Source organism: Neopelma chrysocephalum, unplaced genomic scaffold (assembly GCF_003984885.1).
Source record: "Neopelma chrysocephalum unplaced genomic scaffold, ASM398488v2 Primary Assembly neopelma1_382, whole genome shotgun sequence".
In the NCBI taxonomy this organism is placed as follows: Eukaryota; Metazoa; Chordata; class Aves; order Passeriformes; family Pipridae; genus Neopelma; species Neopelma chrysocephalum.
The window spans coordinates 4,222,439-4,243,825 of record NW_020898046.1 but is presented as its reverse complement, the minus strand read 5'-3'; the positions used below and the strand labels follow the sequence as shown (position 1 = coordinate 4,243,825).

At 48.2% G+C, this 21,387-nt stretch overlaps 2 protein-coding genes across 3 annotated transcripts in view; one reads left to right on the top strand and one right to left on the bottom strand.

The window, feature by feature from the left end:
• Positions 1 to 4,424, top strand: part of POLR2B (RNA polymerase II subunit B) — a 16,930-nt gene extending 12,506 nt beyond the window's left edge. Inside the window, exons 19-25 of the mRNA XM_027706589.1 lie at positions 227 to 477; positions 565 to 654; positions 924 to 1,031; positions 1,498 to 1,611; positions 1,705 to 1,865; positions 3,089 to 3,284; positions 4,172 to 4,424. Of these exons, the coding sequence (XP_027562390.1) occupies positions 227 to 477; positions 565 to 654; positions 924 to 1,031; positions 1,498 to 1,611; positions 1,705 to 1,865; positions 3,089 to 3,284; positions 4,172 to 4,261 (1,010 nt within the window). The 3' untranslated portion in view covers positions 4,262 to 4,424. The remainder of the gene's footprint in view (positions 1 to 226; positions 478 to 564; positions 655 to 923; positions 1,032 to 1,497; positions 1,612 to 1,704; positions 1,866 to 3,088; positions 3,285 to 4,171) is intronic.
• On the bottom strand, positions 4,370 to 21,387 carry IGFBP7 (insulin like growth factor binding protein 7). Of its 2 annotated transcripts, none has more exons than XM_027706590.1 (5): positions 20,917 to 21,387; positions 8,440 to 8,549; positions 6,841 to 6,957; positions 6,056 to 6,182; positions 4,370 to 4,609 (listed from the first exon to the last, which is right to left on the bottom strand). In XM_027706590.1, the coding sequence occupies exons 1-5, from the start codon at positions 21,383 to 21,385 to the stop codon at positions 4,590 to 4,592; spliced, it is 843 nt and encodes a 280-aa protein (XP_027562391.1). In that variant the 5' UTR covers positions 21,386 to 21,387; the 3' UTR covers positions 4,370 to 4,589. The 2 variants fall into 2 exon arrangements, with proteins under 2 accessions (XP_027562391.1, XP_027562392.1); XM_027706591.1 differs by having other exon boundaries at positions 4,417 to 4,609; positions 6,052 to 6,182.

The following is a 21,387-nucleotide window of genomic DNA, read 5'->3' as shown; positions in this document are numbered from 1 at the left end:
GGCTGTTATTGTTGTGGAATTGATTCAGTCATTTTGGGACATATAAGATAGCAGAGAAGTCTGTATTAATTGTTATTAATACACCAATTGAGATATTCGTGTAAAATTAGATCTTTTTGCTGTTGTCTGAAGTTGCAAGCAAACTTGTTGAATTTCTACAGAACAACAGAGTCAATATGTTGAAGAATTTGGGAGTCTACTTTCTTTTTTTCTTTTTTACCCCAAGGTATGAGACACGCAATCTATGACAAACTTGATGATGATGGTTTGATAGCACCTGGGGTACGTGTGTCTGGGGATGATGTCATCATTGGCAAAACAGTAACACTGCCAGAAAACGAAGATGAACTGGAAAGCACAAACAGACGCTTCACAAAGAGAGACTGCAGCACTTTCCTGCGAACTAGTGAGACTGGCATTGTAGATCAGGTCATGGTAACCCTTAACCAGGAAGGATACAAGTTCTGCAAGATTCGGGTGAGCATTAATGTGTGTGCTTTCTACATTTAATAACCTCTGTTGTGTACTTAAGTTACCAGTTGAATGTTTCCCTCTGGCTTACAGGTGCGCTCTGTAAGAATTCCACAAATTGGAGATAAGTTTGCTAGTAGACATGGTCAGAAGGGAACCTGTGGTATCCAGTACAGGCAAGAGGTAGTAATTTTTTTTTCCTTCTTAACATTTTACCTGTGCCATTCTTAGCATTTGGACTGCCTTAAGTGAATTGTCTGTGGAATATCTACTCAGGTGCAATGTGTTGACTTAAATTTAGCTAAAATATTTTTAGAAGGGAACACAGCTCCTTCTTACATGATACTTAAATGCCTTTGAAACACTTTAAAAGACTTATTTTGGATCCAGGCACCTACTTTTCCTAAACATGATATTCTGGGAAGAACTGACTGTCTGTTTCCCTGCTCTAGGATATGCCCTTCACCTGTGAAGGCATCACACCTGATATCATTATCAACCCCCATGCCATCCCTTCCCGTATGACCATTGGTCACTTGATTGAGTGTCTTCAGGGCAAGGTAAGAAAAATCTTCTATACTGAATGTCTGAGCAATATGAATTAAAATTTGGGGGAGGGGCTTTTGTTTGTTTTGGGGTTTTTTTTGTAAAGATAAGGACGACCTAGTAGGTGTTACTTCACTGAAAAATAAGGATTGTTCTGCAGTTACTTGATAGCAAAAGCAGGTTTCTTGAGGAAGACCTACAATCCTGTAAATTTTGTCCATCAAGTCAGACACCACAGTGTGCTCTGTCATCTGTTACTTTTATTCAGACATTTCCCTGACCTAGAAAAAGAAGTAGCAAATTTGTAGATACTGTGTATTTTTTAAGTTGTGTAGCTGATAAACAAAGCAAGATAGGTTACTATGTAGGACATGGAGTCTCAAATTCAAGCATTAAGTGTTGAACTGTTTGAAACAGTTTAATATGGCATAACCAGTCCTTCAGAAACGTGACAGACTTTTGCAAATCTCTTCTCTGTAGGTGTCTGCAAACAAGGGAGAAATTGGTGATGCTACACCTTTTAATGATGCTGTCAATGTGCAGAAGATTTCCAATCTTTTATCAGATTATGGCTATCATCTAAGAGGAAATGAGGTATAACCAAAATATCAGTTCATTGTAATCTTTTTAATACACATTTGATGGATAGTAAGGCTTATGATTCAGTGACTGCATTGACTTCTTCAGGTCCTCTACAATGGCTTCACTGGTCGAAAAATCACATCACAGATCTTTATTGGTCCTACATATTACCAGCGATTGAAGCATATGGTAGATGACAAAATCCATTCTCGTGCAAGAGGGCCCATCCAGATACTGAACAGACAGCCCATGGAAGGTAGATCTCGGTAAGGATGTGTTAGTTTCTATATGGGGTTTTCTTTTTCTGTTGAGTTTTTAGCCCTGAACTGTTAGTTGCTTCAGCTTTGCAGCTAGAACTTCATTAGCTCACCCCAGTTAGCCACCCATTTTTCATGTGTTTGGCTTAAGATCAAGTGTTGGGTGCAGCATCAAGGCTTTGGTAGCAGGAGGTGCTGCTGGGCTGGCCTCTCTGAGAAAGGACCAGGGGTTGCCCTGTGCTGGTCACAGCCACTTACAGCTGGCTCTGACCAGCCAAAGCCTGTCAGCGGTGCTGGTGGCACCTCTGTGGGAATGTATTTAAGACAGGGTAAAAAATGCTGTGCAGCAGCTGTGAGAGAGAAAATGGAAAAAATGTGAAAGGAACTGCCCTGCAGCCCTGGAAAGCCCACACTGGAGCAGGCTCCTGGCAGGAGGTATGATCTGTGGGGGATCCATGCTTCAGCAATCTGTTCCTGAAAGATTGTACCCTGTGGGACGGACCCATGCTGGAACAATGTGTGAAGGACTATCCCACGGGAGGGATCACATGCTGTGGCAGGGAAAAAGCAGGAGGAGGAAGGAGCAGCTGAGAGGAACTGTTATGCTCTGACTGCAGCCCCCATTCTCCCTGTGGCCATGGGGAAGGGAGGAAGGTGTTTGGAATGAAGAAGTGAAGTTTAGCCTGGGAAGAAGGCTGGAGAGATGAATTTTTTAGTTTTGTCTTCATTTCTCATCATGCTACTCCATTCTTAATGGGCGATAAATTAATTTTCCCCATGTTGAGTCTGTTTTGCCTGTGACAGTAATTGATAAGCTGTATCCCTGGGTTTATCTCCACTCATGAGCTTTTCCATCTTATTTTCTCCCCATGTCCTCTCAACCTGGGGGGTAGTCAGAGAGATGCTTGGTGGGCATCTAGCAGACAGCCAAAGTTAAACTCACCACAGATAAATAGAGGATGACTTAATTGTATACTTCATTTTGCTGTGTGGTTGTGTTGTGGCTGTCAGACACCTGCTGTAGAAATGCTCAACAGCAGTTAAAAATTATTGTGTTCACATTCTCCCTAACAGTTTATTCTGAGGTGTTAGAGGAAAATTAATGCACAGCTTTCCTCCTGCCTTGCCATACTGCTGTTTTGTTTCTGGTAAGATACTTGTTCTGCCAACAAAAACTGATTATTTTGCCAATGAACAGAAAAGTTAAGTGGGTTTTTTTTTATTCTTTTCAGTGATGGTGGCCTTCGCTTTGGAGAAATGGAACGGGATTGCCAGATTGCTCATGGAGCGGCCCAGTTCTTGAGAGAAAGACTGTTTGAAGCGTCAGACCCATACCAAGTCCATGTGTGTAACCTCTGTGGAATCATGGCGATTGCAAACACAAGGACTCACACCTATGAGTGCCGGGGATGCCGCAATAAAACTCAGGTACGTGTGGTTTTCATCAGCCAGTGTTTCTCTTTGTGGGCAAGAGGAAATGCCACTCCAGTGAACAGGAGGATAGGGAAGTAAATATTTAAAGAAGCACCAGAACAATTGCTATTTTAGTTTCATAACTGTTTTTAGTGTTTATAGTGACCTAGTTAATTTGGATGCTTCCTTATTAACTTTAGAGTGTTGGCTTGGCAGGAAATGCTTCTCGAGTATTGTACAGTGCAGAGTTTTCAGAAACTTTAAATGCTTGAGAGCTTATTTTTAGAAGTAAAACTCAGAATCACAGGAATTTAAGAGCCATCGCCCTTGTGACTGTCCCATGAAGATATTTATGCTTGCAGAGCTGGGTCCCCATGGGAGGCCTTTTGTGTTGCACTTTGGTGGGGTTTCTTTAATTAATAAAAGCCCTGCAGTGTGTGCTTGGTTACAGCACCATGTCAAGGAAGGGTGGCGGCAGAGATAAAAAGTTGCCTTGAACAGTCTTGTTGTTGTGCCAGGGACTGACTGCTGCCCCTCCAGCAGTGGCACCGGGGTTACAAATCAATGTGTGCTGGAAATCTTAACTGCACTTACTGCACATCAGGCACACTTGGCTGTGCACATGTTCCTGTGTTAAATGGCTCTTGTTTAGGATCAGATCCCTTGGTTGCAGGTTTTATGTTAAAAATGTGTTCTGGATAGCTGCTGTTGTAGCCTCTAAGGACAGTCTCAGGCTTCCTTCTTGCTTTGGTACCATCTGTGAGCAATTCTTGTTATATGCTTTCATGCACAACTTCAGACTCGCTTTTGAGCCAAAAACTTGATGAGTTATTTGTTTAGAAGATGGTGGAAGTTGATGCTTTAGGAGTGCTTATCACAAGACTTTCGAAATCTCTTTCCAGATATCTTTGGTTCGAATGCCCTATGCCTGCAAACTCCTCTTCCAAGAATTGATGTCTATGAGTATTGCACCTCGTATGATGAGTGTTTAGCCTTTAAAAGGGCTTTCTTTTTTTTTTTAATTATGAGACTGAAGTTCTCGGGTTTAGTTTCATTTTGTGTATGTTGCATTCAAAGTACAGTTTTACTCATCTGCCGTGTGCTGTTCAAAAGTATGTTTATTTCCTGTAAATAGAATTAAAATTTGTAATCAAACTTGTGAATCTCTTTATTTGTGCATCTGTGAAAGAAGTGTGCAAGCAAATTGGGAGTCAAAGAATAAGGGAGTTAAGAGGGAATGATTAGTCAGCTAGAAAAAGCCAGAGCTTGCAGCTTTCCAAAATACTAATTTAAAACTGTGCGTAAGTTAAAGTCCTCACATCACAGCTCTGCACCATCATCTGTGGAAAAACAAAAACATGTTACAGTCTGTACTGTTCCAAGAGGGAATATTGCAACTTTGGCAGTAGCTTTGTGATCTTTTAGCTGAGGGTGAGACCTGATCCCTTCTTCCTTCCTTCTTTCCTTCCCTCCCTGCTGCAGGGGGATGATAATAAATGCATTTTTCTGTGCTGAGATCACCTGGACATGGGACACAGACTCTCAGTGTGTAGCTATGACGTCTGACAGTCTGTTCCATTAACCTTATCAATTTCCTTTAAGCTGGCAGCCTGCGCTTACTTATCGCCTGGCTCCAGCGTGCTGACTAGAGAGCTTTCCTACAGCTGAAAAGAAACAGCTGTAACACATGGGTGTTGTGTGTAAGAAATAAACTATGAGGCAATATACATGGTACTGCAGCCTCACAGTAGTTACTGTGAGAGGGGGAGTGAACATTTTCTGTTCTGGGGTATAAGCGTGCTGTTTGTGGCTCAATTTCATTCACATCCATAACTAAAGCACTTGAAAAGGGATTAGAGACTAGCTAAAAACCATTAGCAGAGTTCTTATGCATGATATTTGGATTCATTTTAAGCTCTTATTTCAATGGCAAGTGCTGTTAATGTTCTCCTAAGGGCAGCATTTCAGCTGTTCACAGACACAAGGATACAGAAAGTCACGACTGTATAGTTTAGATAAAGCCGCTGGGATTAAAACTAAGGATTATGTCCAAAACTGGATTTGGGCAGCACAGTATTCTCTACATGGATGCTTGGTTCCCAGTGCCTCTGCTTCTAGCATGGTTGCAGTTACTGTCCCAGCTATCCAGATTCATTCCTAAGCGTATGTGGATGTGATAGTGATCCATCCTCTCTGCAGCTGGAATGAGGGTGGTTGGTTTGCCATCAGCTTTGCGCACAGCCTGGCAAAGAGGACCTGCTGTGGCATACCTGTACCCTCCAAGGTTTGACACCCCAGAATGCAGAGAATATGGCAGGTGCTGGGGTGTTTCCAGGATAGTGGAGGTGCAGGGACTTGGCAGGAATTTAAGTGCTTGAAGTTCCCCCTCTGCTTTAGGGCTGCTTGTGCCAATACTGCTTCCAGGAGAAATGGGCAGGTTTGGAAGTGTCCAGAGAACACAGACAATATAAATAGGGCTGGAAAACCACTGAAAGTGGCTCTGCAAGAAACCCAGAAGGTATTTTTTAATTTTAATTTGGTATCTTTAATTTCCAGTACTTTACTGCACTTGGCAGTGTTCTCTCCCTTGAGAACTCTAGGAGCTAAGATTTGCTGGGAATGTTTGGCCAAACACAAAAAGCTATGTGTTAAAACTGCTATTTTTAGAGGGGGGGGTTGGGTTTGTTTGTTTGGGTTTTTTTAGAAAGCATTAAACAGAGGTGGTCCTTTTGTATCAAGTAACAGTAGGGGAGAGAGCTGCTGAGTGTTCAGCCACACTTACCAACCTTTGGTCAGAGCTATTTCATGCAGAGTTTCCACAACGTGGATTTTTGCAGAAGCTGTTGCCTCTCCTTTGGCATTTGACGCATGGCACTCATATTCCCCAGCATCCTCTTTGCTCAGAGGGGATATCTAGGGGAAGAAACACACCCCCGGCCCTCCAATGAGCATCCCGTGCATGGGTAGAGGTGATTTTGTTTTAAGGTATCTTATGTAACTTGCTAATTGCCTGAGACATGATGAGATGAACAGAGTGCATGAAGGGGTTCACCCTTAGCAACCATGCTGACTGCATGTATTCTGTCAGCTCTAAACAGACTGGTTCAGATTGTGGTGGGTCTCCTCAGTAGGGTTTGGGACAAGCACCCACTCCTGTGGGTGAGCCTAGCTTTCTTCTCTGCTTCACAGAGAAAAAGGGCAGACTTGTAAGGGCTCCCCAGCTGTGGGTGGGTTTTAGGGATGCCTTACCTCTGTATTAGTTCCTTCCTAGTCATGGAGAGGGTCTCCTTCCCACTAACAGCAGCAGGAAAGTAATGAGATGTTTTATTTCAGTCTATCCTTTTCTGATCACAGAATGCACCCTTCTGCTGCATGCTGGACAGAGGTAGGATGCATGCAAGAGGTAAGACTGGAGCAAGCAGCCACCCTTACCCTTCACCCCTAATTCACACAGGTTGTTTTCCTCCAAAGGCCCTATGTGTTGCCATTTGTCTTCTGTACTGTTGTTTGTTCATATTTGCACACTGCCCTGTACTGTTTGTGCAGCTCTTTGCGTACACAAAATACTTACGAGCACCCAGCCAGTCACTTCGTGTTTCTCAGGGCCCCCTCGGGTCTGGATAGCCAAGTTCTCCCGGTCCCCAGGCAGGAGCTCCATCCTCTGGACACCATACTGTCCTCGAATTATCTAAACAGAAGGGCAGAAACCAGTAAGAATTGCCAGCTTATTTATGCTGGAACTGCTAGAACCACACCCACACACAGACAAGATCAATGCTAGTTTTACATGAATGTGTTTTTCCTAGTGTCAGCATTTCACCTTAGTGTCCACGTGGTGCTGCCCCAGTGCCTCAGCATCTGCACTGAGGGTGTGTTCCCCTGGCCTCAGCAGGAACAGATAGAGTGGCATGGTTTTCTGATATGGATGGTGCTGGGCAGTGGGGTGTGCAAACATACCCTGCACTGACTGCACTGACTTGGCCTCACAGAACTCATGTGCGTGTTCCCAAGGGTGTGTTTAGCCCACCAGTGCAGCAGCCTGCAGCTGCTGGCAGCCGTACCTCAATCCAGTTCAGCAGGCCGGAGCAGCTGCCTTCTGGCTTGGGACTGGGAGACCACCAGGAGCTGACTGTTGGCCTTGTTTGGAGAGACTCCCCCATAACTTCCTGATGATCAGGCTTTTTAATTTGGCAGCAGTAGAGAACTGAGTGTCTACCTGCATGACCTATCCTCTTCTCAACAGACCAGCAACAGCCCTGCATGTTTCTGCCGCAGCAAAACAGGCTGTCCCTCCTGGTGGCCACAGCACTGAGGAGAAAACAGCAGTGCAGTCACTCCCCAATGCTGTGTATCTAAGCCCCGAGCCAAGCATGGGGTAAGTGGTACTCAGCTCTTGTTATCACCATGTCAAGCAGTCTCTCAGCCATGAGGTAGAGGCACAAAAAGCAGAGTAGCATTGACAGTGTAAACTCAGCATCTACTCATAAACAAGCAGAAAACACTGCCTGAGTCAGCATGCCCACATTGCTCACCCAAGAGTCTGCTCTGGCACCCCTATGAATAAAGCTTACTGTGTTAGAGCAAATTTTGGGCCAATCTAGCTTTTTCAGTCCATAGTAGCCTTAAGCTAGTATTGTTTCAGCTTAATTTTAAGGCCCTTCTCAAGCGTCCACAGACCTGTGGCACTTGAGGAGGCTACAGGGGCTGTGCAGTGGCTCTCAGTCCTACAGCTACGATGCTTTCCGCTCAACACTGGCCCCTGTCCAAAGCCAGATGTTACCAGTGCTGCCAAGATCAACATGCTGCTGGCTACTGGAGACAACTGCCCCATGTGGTTCCTGTTCCCGACGATGTGGGCGATGTCTAGCCACCTCAGTCACTGCTGCCAGCAGGGTGACAGCAGGTCACGGGACATTCCCCGCATGCTCCAAATATCAGGCGCTACCAAGAGAAACATGTTCTGCCTCGGGATCGACAAGAGTTTAGAAAAAGCAATGACTAAAGACTAAGCAAAACCAAATGTTTGGGGGTGGACAGGACTGCACAGATGAGAGAACTCATCAAAGAGGTGTGTTTCTACGGAAGGATCTGCTACAGTCCTTATGCTCACCATGCAGTTTCAGCTGCCTCAGGTTTGCTGTGCTCTCTGAGCTCCTAGCAGAACCCTTACCTTGTTCCAGATGAGGACAGGGGTTGGGATGCCAATGACTTCACAGCTCAGGTAGATCTGTGCTCCTGTCACATTCCAGATGTCCTTAGGAGGAGTCACAATGGAGGGTCCTGCAAAAAGGGAGAAATGCTTTTAAGCTTGGGGTGACTACAAGCCGTCTCCTTGCTGAGCCTTTTAAGTGGGGCCAATCAAATCTGATGGGTTTTTTAGGACGAGGTGAAGGGGATCCCTGCTTGGAGCAAAGCTTGCAGGACTGATCCCATATCAAAGCACTTCCCTCTCTGAAGCAACACATGCATCCAGCCTTAAGCTGTTCAGACTGAAACCAGACAGAAACTGAAGTGTTGAGCAGTTCAGATCAGTCCATCTACTTGCAAGACTGAGGTCAGAGGTAAGATAGTGTTTGTATTCTGTTATCTCAGGGGCTGAGCAGGCCTGTACAAACTGGCCTGGATGTGCTTACTATGCAGTCACCAAGTCAGCTGGCAGGGAGGAAAGGACCCCCAGGAGACAGGGTGCATCCCATCACTCTCTCATGCCATGGAGAGCTTGGCCAAATTGGCAGCATCCTTCTCCCCAGCATGATTTCAATCCCACGGCAGCCGGCTAGCAGAATTCAATGTTACGCTGCTCCTGTTTTACCTGTGTGCAATACTCAGCCACAGGAGGCTGGCTGGAGGGTGGCAGAGCTCTCCCTGGCAGGGATCTGGGAAGGGACTAGGTAAATGCAGAGCTTCAATTCCTGGTTAAATAGAGAATTGCTTCCAAAGCAAGATGAGAACAGAGTTGTTTTGCAGATCTGGCTGGAGATGTTTACCCCTCAGGCTGAGAAATGTTGGAGATGTAACCCATATCCCAGAAAGGGAAGAATGGCTTTTTTTATTCAATCACTCTTTAGTGAGGCTGTTTTACAAAATGCAGCTATTAATTCCCCAGAATAGGAAATGCAGACCAAAGGAGCACATAGTGTTTATTTCCAGTTATTGAGAGCTTTAAGAACACAACAAACAGCTTTCCCCCTTCTGCTCTGAAGATGCAGGCAGTAACAGGAAACTAAAGCTCCCATTACACTGCATCAGGAGAAGGCATTTCCTATATGTCTAACTGAAGCCCTTGGATATGCTGGCTCATAGACCATGGCTTATTCTCAGCCCCATAAAAAAGGGGCAGATTTGGGTCCTGATGCTCCTTATGGGGTCCTGAACGTGCATTGATTTCAGCCCTGCATGTGCACTACTCCCTGCAGCTGTCACAGGCAGTGGGGAGCAGGTTTCCAGGTGCATCCCACCACACTAACATCTTCCAGCAGAAAGCTGGTGTCTTTTTCCTCCTCAGGATCTGGGGGCAGATCCACACTGGTATTACCAGCCAAGGGGTATCAGCCATACTTCTGTTCTAGCCCAAGGGATGCTGAGGTGGCTCCCCACTCCTGAGCAGCTGGTGTGATCCCAGAGAAGTGTGTGCTCTTCTCTTTTGAGACTTCCCTGTCCAGGAATGACTGTACATGGCCTGCTGGTGGGAAGCTGCTAAGAGACCAGGGGTGGCTGCCTTCAACATTCTCTGTTACAGAAGTTTTCCAGTTCTGGTTTTGACAGGAGGCAGCTGCAGAGAAGCAGAGAAGTTTTATGTGTAGCCCTGGGCGATGGTTGAAACCACACCTAATGGTCAGCACGGGTGGTTTCCTGGCAGACACCACAACCCAGGTGCTCCTCATCTGCACAGGGCTGAGTCAAAAATTTAAGCAGCCTTTCGTTACATGCTTGTCCATTTGTTGCTTGTGCTGCTTCATGAATTGATTCCTGTGCACCCCTCAAAAGAGGGGTGTGTCAAGAGTCACAGCACCCTTTCCCTTATGGAAAAGTGGTGGAGTTATCCTTGCCCCAGTTGGCCCAGAGCAGATCTGTACCAGAGCAGCCTGTGCCCAGCTCTGCACTCTCAGCAACACCCCGCTGAAGGCTGTTCCCCCCGAGTACATCACAATAAAGGGGGGGTGACCTGCTCCCCCAGCCACAGCCTGGCCCCTGTGCAGCAGTGGGGCTGTGGCCAAGCCCAGGGCATTGAATCCCCACGATGGGGCCACCTCAGGTCACACACTCTGCTCCCCTTACCCAGCACTGGGCGGTTTCCTGCACAGCCCAGCTGTTCTTTTTCTGGTGTCCCTTAAACAATAGGGACAATAGTGCACTTGGAAGCTCCGATGGGACCCTATGTCCCCAGGCGGCTTAGCTTGCACTTCGTTCTGTGAGGGCCTCCAGCTGATGTGCACCCAGCAGAGCCTGCTACGGCTGCTGCCTTCTGCTCCAAACATGCACAACCCTCCACATGCCAAGTGCCCTTCCTAGGGCAGAGCTTGGGGCCTGTCCCCAGCAGGCAGGGCTATGTCTGCCCCTGCACGACATTGTCCTCTTTATCACTGGTTACTGGGGTTCTCCATGAGGCAGGAAAAACACAGCTGCCCCCCAAATGACCACCATCTCCCACCACAGAAAAGGAGAGATCTTGACTTATGTTAAAAGCCAGCTGGATTATAAGGCACTGTTATGCTCTTCCAGGATCTGGCTCAAGTCTTCCCTGGCTGGGAACTGGCAGCATTCAGTCCACCACTAAACCTACTGCCTGAGGTCTCTCAGTCTTGGCTGCTGCTGAGTTTCCCTCTTGCCCACAGGTGTTTGCTTACCCTGCCAGGAGCACATCACACAAAGATTTTTCAGCAGCAACTGCTGGCAGGGGTAAAGACAGAAAGAACGTCTACCCATCTCCTGGGCAAGGAGAAATTGTTTATCTTCTTGGAAAGGAGAATTGCCTGCACAGCTTCACAGCAAAGCTCTGGCTGGCTTGGCACCGCAGCCACAGCACAGCAAGAGCCTGACTTTTAAAAGGCAGTCCTGAGCTCGAGCTCGGGATGTACATCCTGATCTAACCAGGCAGAACATGACGTTCTGCATTTGGCTGCAAAATGAATTGGAAGCATCCACAGGCCTCCACCTCTATCCAGCACAACTCTGAGGCCAGGAGGGAATACACATCCTGAGAGATGCAACAAGTGTCATGGGAAGAGTCACTGTGGACTCTCTGGACGTTTGACTTTAATCCATACAGCCAAAATTCTAGAGCTGTGCTTTTTCCGCCACTAAAAATAAATGAGAAAGGCCAAAAAGTCAGTAGATTTAAAGTCAAATCACAACAGGCCACAGCGGTAGCTAGACTCCTACAACAGTTGGCTGACACTCATGTGCATGGCCCTCACCCTGCTTATTGCCTGTGCTGGTCCCACTCACACTCTCTCCCACAATCCCCCAGAGCAGACAGAGCTGGACAGATGACACAGCAACAGGAGACGCAGGGGATGGCAGAGCCTTGCACGCACTTCCAAAGATGTGAAGACATTCTTCCCTCCAAGTCACCCTCTTGCTTCGGGAATTCTTGTGAAGGAAGCAAGACCACCATGTCTTCAGCAGGGCTGGAAATAAGCCCACCCTGTACAGAGCAGATGTCTTGATTCCTGCCAGCAAGGAGACCCTCAGCCATCATCCTACAGCCTGCACCTGAGAGGCCTTGTTGCTCTACTTGCAGCACTGCCCCCAAGGGGGAATGTTTCTCCATCTGCCTCCTTCGGGCTGAGGGCTGCACCTGCTGATGGAAATGGTCATCACTATCAGGGTGGCCAAGTGGTCTCCACTCCCCCAGGGCCTGCACCACGGGCACTGCTGATGTGCAGATGCTCCCCGCAGGACTTGCCCTGACTGAGCAGGAGCTCCTTGGCCAGGAGGACAGCCCCGGTTCTTGATGGAGATCAGCTGCTCTCCACAGGCACTTCAGGCATTTCCTCAGTGCTCTGCCCATTGTTTGTTAAACAAATAGCTCTCCCCAGCTCAGGATGGGGCTTTTTACAGAGCCCCAGAGCTCATTCACCCCGGGAGAGAGCCTGACCATTTGTGCAGGGACTATTTTTTTCTCCAGATTGCAGGGAGCTGACAGCCTGCATTATGTCAAAAGGAGCAGCTGGAGAGGAGTTCCCATTGCTGTTATGTAGTTGCTTTTCTGCTGCAGCAGCATGTGGCAGAGCCTGACTTCCTCGATGAGGATGTCATTTGGCATCTGTTCCTGAGACCCCTCCCCACACCAGGCACCTCTTCTCTGCTCAGCCACAGCAGGCAGAGACCTGGCATCTCCCAGCCCACCCATCTGCCTCTCACTGGTACCTGGACAGTCTATCACAGCTCAGGGTTACCTTGTCCTCACCGATCTTCCTTTGGAGTCCACACACATACACATGAATAAAAAACACATAGCAAGCAGAGCAATAACTTTTCTGCTAAAATCAAGGGGCCTACAGGCATGTCACTAAAGGCAAAAATAAGCTGGACGCTAAGCACTGTGGGTATGCCCTGGTGCTTGGGTGTGTGCGGGAAGTCCAGAACACGAACACACGAAGCCATGCATCACATGCTGAAGCTCACGTGGGTGTCAGCTTGGTTCCCAGCCAGCCCTCACGAGCACTGCTGTGCCACAGCCCCAGGTCAAACACAGGCTGGGAACACTCCCTGTGAGACGGCAAACCAAAGCAAAAACTAAACATTGTTCACTCTAACAAGCTATTGCAAGTCTGAAAATAGACTCCAGTCTCCTAAGTTGCTGGCAAAGTATTTTCCCTTCAAAATTACTTTATATGGAAAAGGGGAAACCTTCCATAAGCAGCATCTACTCATTCTAGCTGGCATGGCCTCAGCTGCTCCCTCCCAGGTCAGTGCTCTGTGAGAGGCAGCAGCATATAGGAAGTGCTTTTGGCCTTCCCCACTCCCAAAGCTGCCTGCTGCTTTCTGGCAGACTTACAGGCCTTGTTCTTTACCCTTTTCTGAAGGCATTTTTCATCTTCCTTTTAACTTGGCTTTGAAGAGACTAAGGAGTTACAGGAGGAAGCTCCAAGACATCCGCACCAAAGTAGATGTCAGATGCTATGTCTGTTTGGATGCTCCACCTCAGACTTCAGCAGCCCAGTGACCCTGGAAAGGCTGAAAATGTGAATGCAGCTTTGCCCCAAGTCCTGGAGGCTTGAGACTGAGTCAGCTTGAGGAAGGGCCCTGGGCCACCATCTATCTGCCATGGAGCAACTGCTGCTTTCCACACCACTAGGCTCAGGATGGAGCAGACCAGTACCGCTGGAAATCCCACTCCTGCTGATTTACCATGGTTCGGGAATGCTTCAGAGACCTTGTGCATGACCTTTATATCATAGAATCATAGAATGGTTTGAGTTGATCATCCAGTTCCAAGAGCTAAAGCCTGGAAAGAATGTGAAAAGCTTGCAGTGGGAGACACAGAAACAAGGCATGGCAGCATTTATGCATGGAAAAGCAAGCGGGGCTTGCAAAAATCCAACCTGATTAGATTTGTTACGTAGTAATCTCCTATTTAGTTGTAACCTCAATCAACCTCAGCCCAACAAAGGATTAAACACATTTTTTTAAACACAGCATGCCTTTCCAGCATTAGAAAAAACAAACATGGGGTGGAATTTGCTGATCAGTAATCATTCCTTCCTAGTGAATTTGGACATGCTACGATGACTGAGAATGAAGACACAGGTGAAATATCAGATCCTTCTGGGCAGTGAAGGTTTTGCATAGTCCCCAGAATACTGCTGCTCTCCAGGACTCTGCCAAGTAATATATTAAACAACTTCCATAGTAGATTTTAGCATAGTGACCATAAAAACTCAAGCTGCAGTGAACCAAAACTTTTTCATCTAACTAAATGCCTTTTAAGGAGGAATTTATGGCCTATGCTACAACAGTGGAAAACCCCAGTTACACATGAATTTTAAAAACACAAGCAGTGTTTTTAAACACTGAACAGCAGTGAACAGCAGCGTTCAGGAGTCAGTCCTGAAGGGCAATGGAGTCCAGGAAGGCTGGATGTGCTTTAAAAAGGAATTTTTAAATATTCAGGAGCAGGCTGTCCCAGTGTGTAGAAAGACAGGTCACTGGGGGAAAAGACCAGTGTGGTTAAACAGAGAACTTAGGCTGGAACTTAGGAAAAAAAGTGAATCTACCATCTCTGGAAGGAGGGTCAGGTAACTTGGGAAGACTATAAGGATGTTTTGAGGTCATGTAGGGAGAAGTTTAGAAGGGCCAACGCCCAACTAGAACTGTTCAACCTCTTTATTGATGATCCGTATTGAGTGCACCCTCAGTAAATTTGGATGACACAAAGCTGAGTGGGAGTTTTGATCTGCTCAAGGGTGGGAAGGCTCTTCAGAGAGACCTGGACAGACTCGGTCAATGGGTTGAGGACAAACTGCATGAGGTCCAATAAGGTGAAGTGCCAGTCCTGCACTGGGGTCGCAGCAACCCCATGCAGTGCTACAGGCTGGGGGAGGAGTGGCTTGAGAGCTGTTCAGCAGAAAGGGACTCGGGGTTGCTGGTTTACAGATGGCCCAATATGAGCCAGCAGTGTGCCCAGGTGGCCAAGAAGGCCGATGGCATCCTGGCCTGTATCAAGAACAGTGTAGCCAGCAGGAGCAAGGAAGTGATCATCCCCCTGTACTTGGCATTGGTGAGGCCACACCTCAAGTACTGCATTCAGTTCTGGGCCCCTGACTTTTAAAAGGACATTGAGGTGGTGTAGTGTGTCTAGTGAAGGGCAACAAGGTTCTAAAAACATCTAGAAAACAACCCCTGTGAGAAATGGCTGAGGGAGCTGGATTTGTTTAATCTTGAGAAAAGGAGGCTTGGGGGGACCTCATTGCTCTGTACAACAACCTGAAAGGAAGTTTTAGTGAGGAGGGGCTGGTCTCTTCTACCTTACCTCCAGTGAGGCGACCAGAGGAAATGGCCTTAAGCTTAGACAGGGGAGATTCAGATTAGATATTAGAAAAAAAATATTCACTGTTAGGGTGGTCAGGCATTGGAATAGGTTGCCCAGGGAGGTGGTGGAGTCACCATTCCTGGAGGTGTTTAAGGGGTGTCTGGCACTGGGTGAAGTGGTTTAGTGGTTTAGGGGTTACCAGTGGTGGTGCTGGGTGGATGGTTGGACTTGATGATTTTAAAGGTCTCCTCCAACCTTGATGATTCTATGATTAAACCTTAGCCCTATAAACTCTCTCCCAAAATCCCAAAGCACTGTGTGCTGGGAAATTAAGCACTACACTGAAAAGTATCACATCCCCACATCACCCACCATGTGAAAGGACCCCATGGTACCAAACAAAAGGCGTAACCCCACCACACACCTGCACAGCTCTGCTCTGCCACAGACTCTCTGCATGCAGCACAAAAATGCTGGCAAGATCCACCTGCAAGCACAACGCTTTCCTCTGTGGTAGAAGACAGCAGGTACAAGGCCACTGCTGCACTGCCCACTCCCATCTGATGCAGAAACCCAAACCAGCTTCCTAGGAAAGTTAGGGAATTTGATTCATTTCCAATTACAGATGACTTAGCAAAAACTTGTCTAAATCTTTCAGTAGCAAAGACAAAACCATTTATAAAATGTGGAGATTCTTTAAAGTCCCTTAAAATCCAGGAAAGGAAGAACAGGAGGAAAGAACTAGGGCAATCTAAGCCATTTGTTAACAAATCTGGAAGAGTTTCTTGCAAAATATGATTAGATATGAACTATGCTTCGTGGTGTCTAAAAGAGTTAGGAGCCTTTGATTTTAAGGCAGCTGTATCAGGAGCAGATGAGCCAATGTCAGTGATAACAGCAGTCTGCCATCTCCCACAAGGTTTTTTCCCAAACCCCTGTTTTTGCTCTACCCTGGTAGTGGATTAAAAAATAAAACAAACCACCCTCAAAACTAAGATATTTCTGGCAAAGCCTCAACAGCTGAATTTGGATGGAATGACCCAACAGATGTGATTTATGTTTCTTGTTTTGAAGTTGACCTGTGGGAACTTGGCACCTCTTTGCTTGCAGTGCAGATGTAGCTTTATGGTACACTGGAGCATCAGCAAAGCAAACTACTGATGGGGTAAAGTGGCAGGAATTTGGGGGCGGGGGGTTGGTGTTACTTGTCCCTAGGGCAGTCAGTCTCCACAAGAGCCTGGCAGTCGCAATCCTACATCCATCAATCTGTTTTTTAAGCCCTGTGGACAGCCAAGAACCTCACATCCAGATATTCCTGAGCCCCAGAGCTGGTGGGTGGCACCTTAGCAAAAAAAAAACCTTCCAGGAGGGATGCTGTCTGGGCTTCTGGGAAGCCAAAATGATACCTCTCTGGGGAGAGTGCACAGCTCCAGTGACTGGGACCTATCTCCTTGCTGGTGAGATTTAGGCAAGTTTAGTCCTGGTTACAGTCAGCTTTAAAAAAATCTCTCCTGGTTCTGCTGTTCATAAGCTCTGCAGCCTGTGGGATGGATGCTGCAAGGCGCTGAGCCCTCATCACCATAAGAAAAACCACTGCACATTCCCAGTGCTGGGAAAAGACTTTCATGGAGCCGTGGAGCTTTAAACCACATTCAGATCAACAGAAATAAAGCAGACTGCTTGGCAAACCAGCAAATTTACCCTTCACATAGAGGCCCTCAGTTTCCACCTCCAGGAGGTCTTTGTAGGTAGGTACAAAGCAGCACCAGTTCCCTGGAGAGTGAAACACTGTCTCTGATGTCTGCTGAGAGCCACTTTGTGGTACGCTGACTGGGCAAGGACGGGCGCTTGGCTTCCACCAGGAGAGAAGTGAGCACAACACACAGACAAAGCCTTGACCGACATCAGCAAAACCACCAGAAGACCCCGACCCTGCTGGAACCAGTATTGGGGACTTCAAATCATTAGGCCTTTGGGCTGTAATGAGGCAACTTCAGCAGTATTTCCAGCAGTTACGACACATCTCTCGAAGCAGGTATTTGCTGGTAGCTAACAATAACAGAGACTCAGGGGTATTTGTCCCTTCTTGCACTGGTTAGGCAACAAGTTCGTGCCTGGTATTTTTCAGCTCAGAGAGATCATCGTGCCAGAAATCCGGATAGCTTTTTTGATGGGGGTTGATACTTTGAGGTTGTTTTTCTGCCTGGCTTGAGCTGAGCCATGCAACCCTAATTCTTTTCGCCAGCTGGCTTTGGAGGGCAGTGGGTACCACAGTCCTCCTGCCCCAGGTCCTAGCTGGCAGTAAACAGCCTCAGTGCGTGCACTGTGTGCAAAATGAATTTCAGCCTGCATTCCTGAAGCCACCAACTCCATAAAGAGGCTCTTCTGAACATCTGTGCACAGCTGTGTGACAGCAGCGACAGAGGGCAGCTCCCCAGTTGTCAGAGCAGCCTCCCCTCCTGCCAAGGGTCCACCAGAGGAGGCATCCCTGTGCCTGTCCCTCCACCAGGATTCTGCTCTGCATCTGGACCTGCCCTACCTGCAGGACCTGGCAGCAGACTTAAGTGTGGCTGCATTTTCACAGGCAGAGAGCAAAGGGACAATCCATTTAAAGGCGATGTTGGAAAACAGATGGAAAACTTCACAGCATCCATCTCCTGCATCCTCAGCTCTGAGATTAGCTACAAAGAGGTTGCTGGGGCACACGGGTAGAGACAGGATGCAGGTAGTGGCTCCCATCAGGGAGCAGGGCAAAGCCAGAGCCAGCTGTGAGTGCAAGTGTGAGGGCAAAGTAGGAGCACAACCAGGAGAGAGCACCCTGGCATCACTGCTTGCTCCCCCAGAGCAAAAAAGCAGGCAGCTTTGCTGTACCCTGCTGGCACAGCACAATGGCAGCCAGGCAGCTTCAAGGAGCTGGCAATCAAGTAGGGTGCCTTTTTCCAGACATCCCCAACAGTCCTGCCCACATGCAACCCACTCCATAAAGGACTGACTGGATCCCTGCACCTGCCAAGTGCACATATATCAAGGGTTATTTCCGTCCTTTCAAATTTGTCTCAACTGTGTCTTCCTTTGCCCTCCAGCAGGAAGTTCTGGCTGCAGCGGAAATACCTTTTTCTGCATGGTTTCACGATTTTTGTACAAAGAACACAGACATCACATCTGAGAAGTCTGGGAAACAACCAAGGACAAGGTCAAGGCAAATTATGCAGGGCCAAGAATGGGCTCATTCCTTTTGCTATTTAAAAACAAAAGAAACATCCAATCGGACGTGCAAAACAAGCCCTCCCTCTCCAGGAACAACAAAAATACCCCAAAACACTCCCCCCTCCTCCAAAGAAGGGCAATCAAACACAGTTATGATCCACTGCTGGAAACATATTTTTCTGGATCTCTTCTCAGAGATTCTCTTGAAAGGCTGCTCACTCTTGGACCCAAAGGATGTGGTCCTTATAGTCCAGTGAGGGAAAGCAGACATTTCAGAGCCAATCTGCCACAAGCAGGAAGCCCAAGTGCCCTGTCACCCAAGAACTTCTTTCTGTGCAAAAGGTTTCACACAAATGACTGATGCAAGCAGGATCCTGCCTGTTTGTGATCTCCCTGTGCAGGATTCCAGCCTAGATAGTGCCTTAAGGAGATCACATCCATTTGTGCTGGGAAATGACAAAAGCCAGAACTTCCACTCTTTGACTCCCACAGCATTCAAGTTCTTCTAGAAACCCAGAAAACTGCTGTATCTTATCTGGAAAGATACTGGAAAAGGCTCTACACCCTGTGGGGATGATTGGATGGATGTTCTGTCCTGTCATTGTTTCAAAATCCATATAGAGATTACAACTTCCCACCCCTTCCCACCCAACAGTCCTAACTGCCAGGAGGCCCTTAGGGCTACAGAAATACTTCCAGATGTCTACCACGTGTGTGGGATGAGTCCCTGCTTCTGTTGCAAGTCACAGAGCAACACATATCACCAGAAGGTGGTCCATGGCACAAGAAAGGTTCATGCAGCCAAGGGAAATCTCAGATGAATCGGTTGCATCACCACTGCTAAGCAGCCCACATCCATCCTGTTCCCTTCCCCGAGATGCTGGGTCAGAGCTCTCCCAGCAGCCGGAGCCAAAAGAAGAGCAACTCCCCAGAGTGACGGAGGAGGGGACATTTTGCCAGTGGCTCAGCACCACATATTGCAGTGACGTTCCTTAACAACAGGTAACAGCCTGTTTGAGGCTGGCACGTCAGTGGCCTCCCACTATCCTCTGCCCAGCGGCTCATGTTTGCACTGACCTCATCAAACTCTGTCTCCAAGCCCCACTAAGTTAATGCAGATGCAGTATGGGATGAACACAGGGAAGTGCAGCCAAGCATTGGGACAGTATCTTAAGAATATCAATACCTATTCTGCAACAAACTCCCAGGTGACTTTGGGCAAGACAAGTAAGAACACAGCCTTCTTCTCAAGTACACACCTAAAGCATGACCTCAGAATCTTTCAAACCCATCTGCTCACTTGTCTGGGCCGGCAGGACCAAGTAGCACAGATCTTTAGAACTGCTTTTTAGAACTGCTGCAACCATCTCCTGAGTCCGCTGGGCAGGAAAGGCTCCTTCCAAATAGCAGACAGAGGCACAGACTGAGACCATTCTCATCTCACCCCACATTACCCTGAGGGCTGAAACTCCCTCCCTTCAAGAGTTAACACTCTACCACAGTGTTTCTGGCTAATATGTAAGCCTGATGTTTTGCACAAGGTTTGTGAAAAGCCACACAGGCCATTTAATGGGCAACATCAAAGCACATAACCTAATTCTTACCCAGCCTTTCATGCCTTCCTTGGGAGTTTCAGAAATATTTTTTTGCAAACATACTTGGCCTCAGTTATGGGAAGAAAGCAAAGGAGGAGGTGGAGGTTGTGACCTGCACATACTGTGTTTATGAAAACCCTCCTCCACCAAAACAGTACTGGCGCTGCAATGCTGTCCTTGAGACGTTCAGTATATGGTTTCCCTGACATGACCCATCCCTCCTTCCCTCCCTCCCAGCCAAACGCACTCTCAGAAGCCAGAATTTCTAGTACAGGCTTTGCAGCAGAACAATTTCTTCCTTGAGCACCATCCCTAAGAAAAAGCTTAGGATGAATCAAGCTCCTGGTTGGAAATGTTTCAAGTGCAAACCACTGCGTGCAGCTCACAGGAAAGTCACTGCTTGCTTTCATTTTGAACCAACACAAGCCACTGAATTTCTGTGGCTTTCACATCCATTTTATAATTTCCTTTCCTCGCAGGCTGCAACTTTCCTGGTCAGAGCCTTTCCCTGGATAAGCTCAACCCTTTTGTCCCATCTCACAGGAGCGCAAATTGCAACCTCCAAGGCAAAGTACGAAAAGTGGGGGCGCGTAGTTCCAGCACCGCTGAAAGCCAACAGCGAGTGCCCAAGTTCCTTTGCGTTTCTGTGGCTGGTCTGAAGTGTCGCTCCAAGTTTAGGCAGCGCCACCCGACTGGGACTATCCGGTCCATTTAAGGTGGGTCTGAACTCAACTTCACTCTACAAAAGAGCACCCCGATGGGACCAAACAGCAAGGAGGAGCACTCGGGAGGCGCAGCTTTTTCCCCGTGCAGCCGGGCGGCGGAGCGGACATCCTCCCCTTCCCGCACCCCGCTCCCTTCCCCGCACCTTGCTCGCAGGCTCCCTTGCTGCGCTGGCTGATGGCGGGCTCCCCGCGGCTCTGTGCGCGCAGGCTGGCGGCTCGGAGCTGGCAGCCGCTGCCGTAGGTGAGCCCGTCGCTGCCGCACACCGGGTAGCGGCTCTTGCAGAGGCACACGCCGGGCGGGCCGGCGGCGGGGAGCCCCGGGCCGCTCTTCGCCTTGCGGCGCTGCCGGCTCTTCACGCACTCGAGGCCGGGAGCGCAGCGTCCTCCCGCGGCGCCGCCGCCGGCCCCGCACGCCTCGCCCTCGCCGCGCCCGCACTGCCAGCAGCACCCGCAGGCGTCCCGCACCCGGCCCAGCGGGCACCCCCGCGCCGGCAGCGCCGGGCATCGCGCCGGATCGCAGGGTCCGCAGCCCCCCACCGCCGCCCCCGCCGGGGCGGGCACCGTCAGCAGCGGCAGCGGCAGCAGCAGCAGCAGCATCGCGGAGGGCGGCATGG

Coding starts and splice junctions, on each gene's coding strand:
- IGFBP7 (XM_027706590.1), bottom strand. CDS start 21,385: ATGCCGCCCTCCGCGATGCTGCTGCTGCTGCTGCCGCTGCCGCTGCTG. Junction 8,550..20,916: donor CAAGGGAGCCTGCGAGCAAG/GTGCGGGGAAGG, acceptor CCCTTTTTGCAG/GACCCTCCATTGTGACTCCT. Junction 6,183..6,840: donor AAGTGACTGGCTGGGTGCTC/GTAAGTATTTTG, acceptor TTCTTCCCCTAG/ATATCCCCTCTGAGCAAAGA.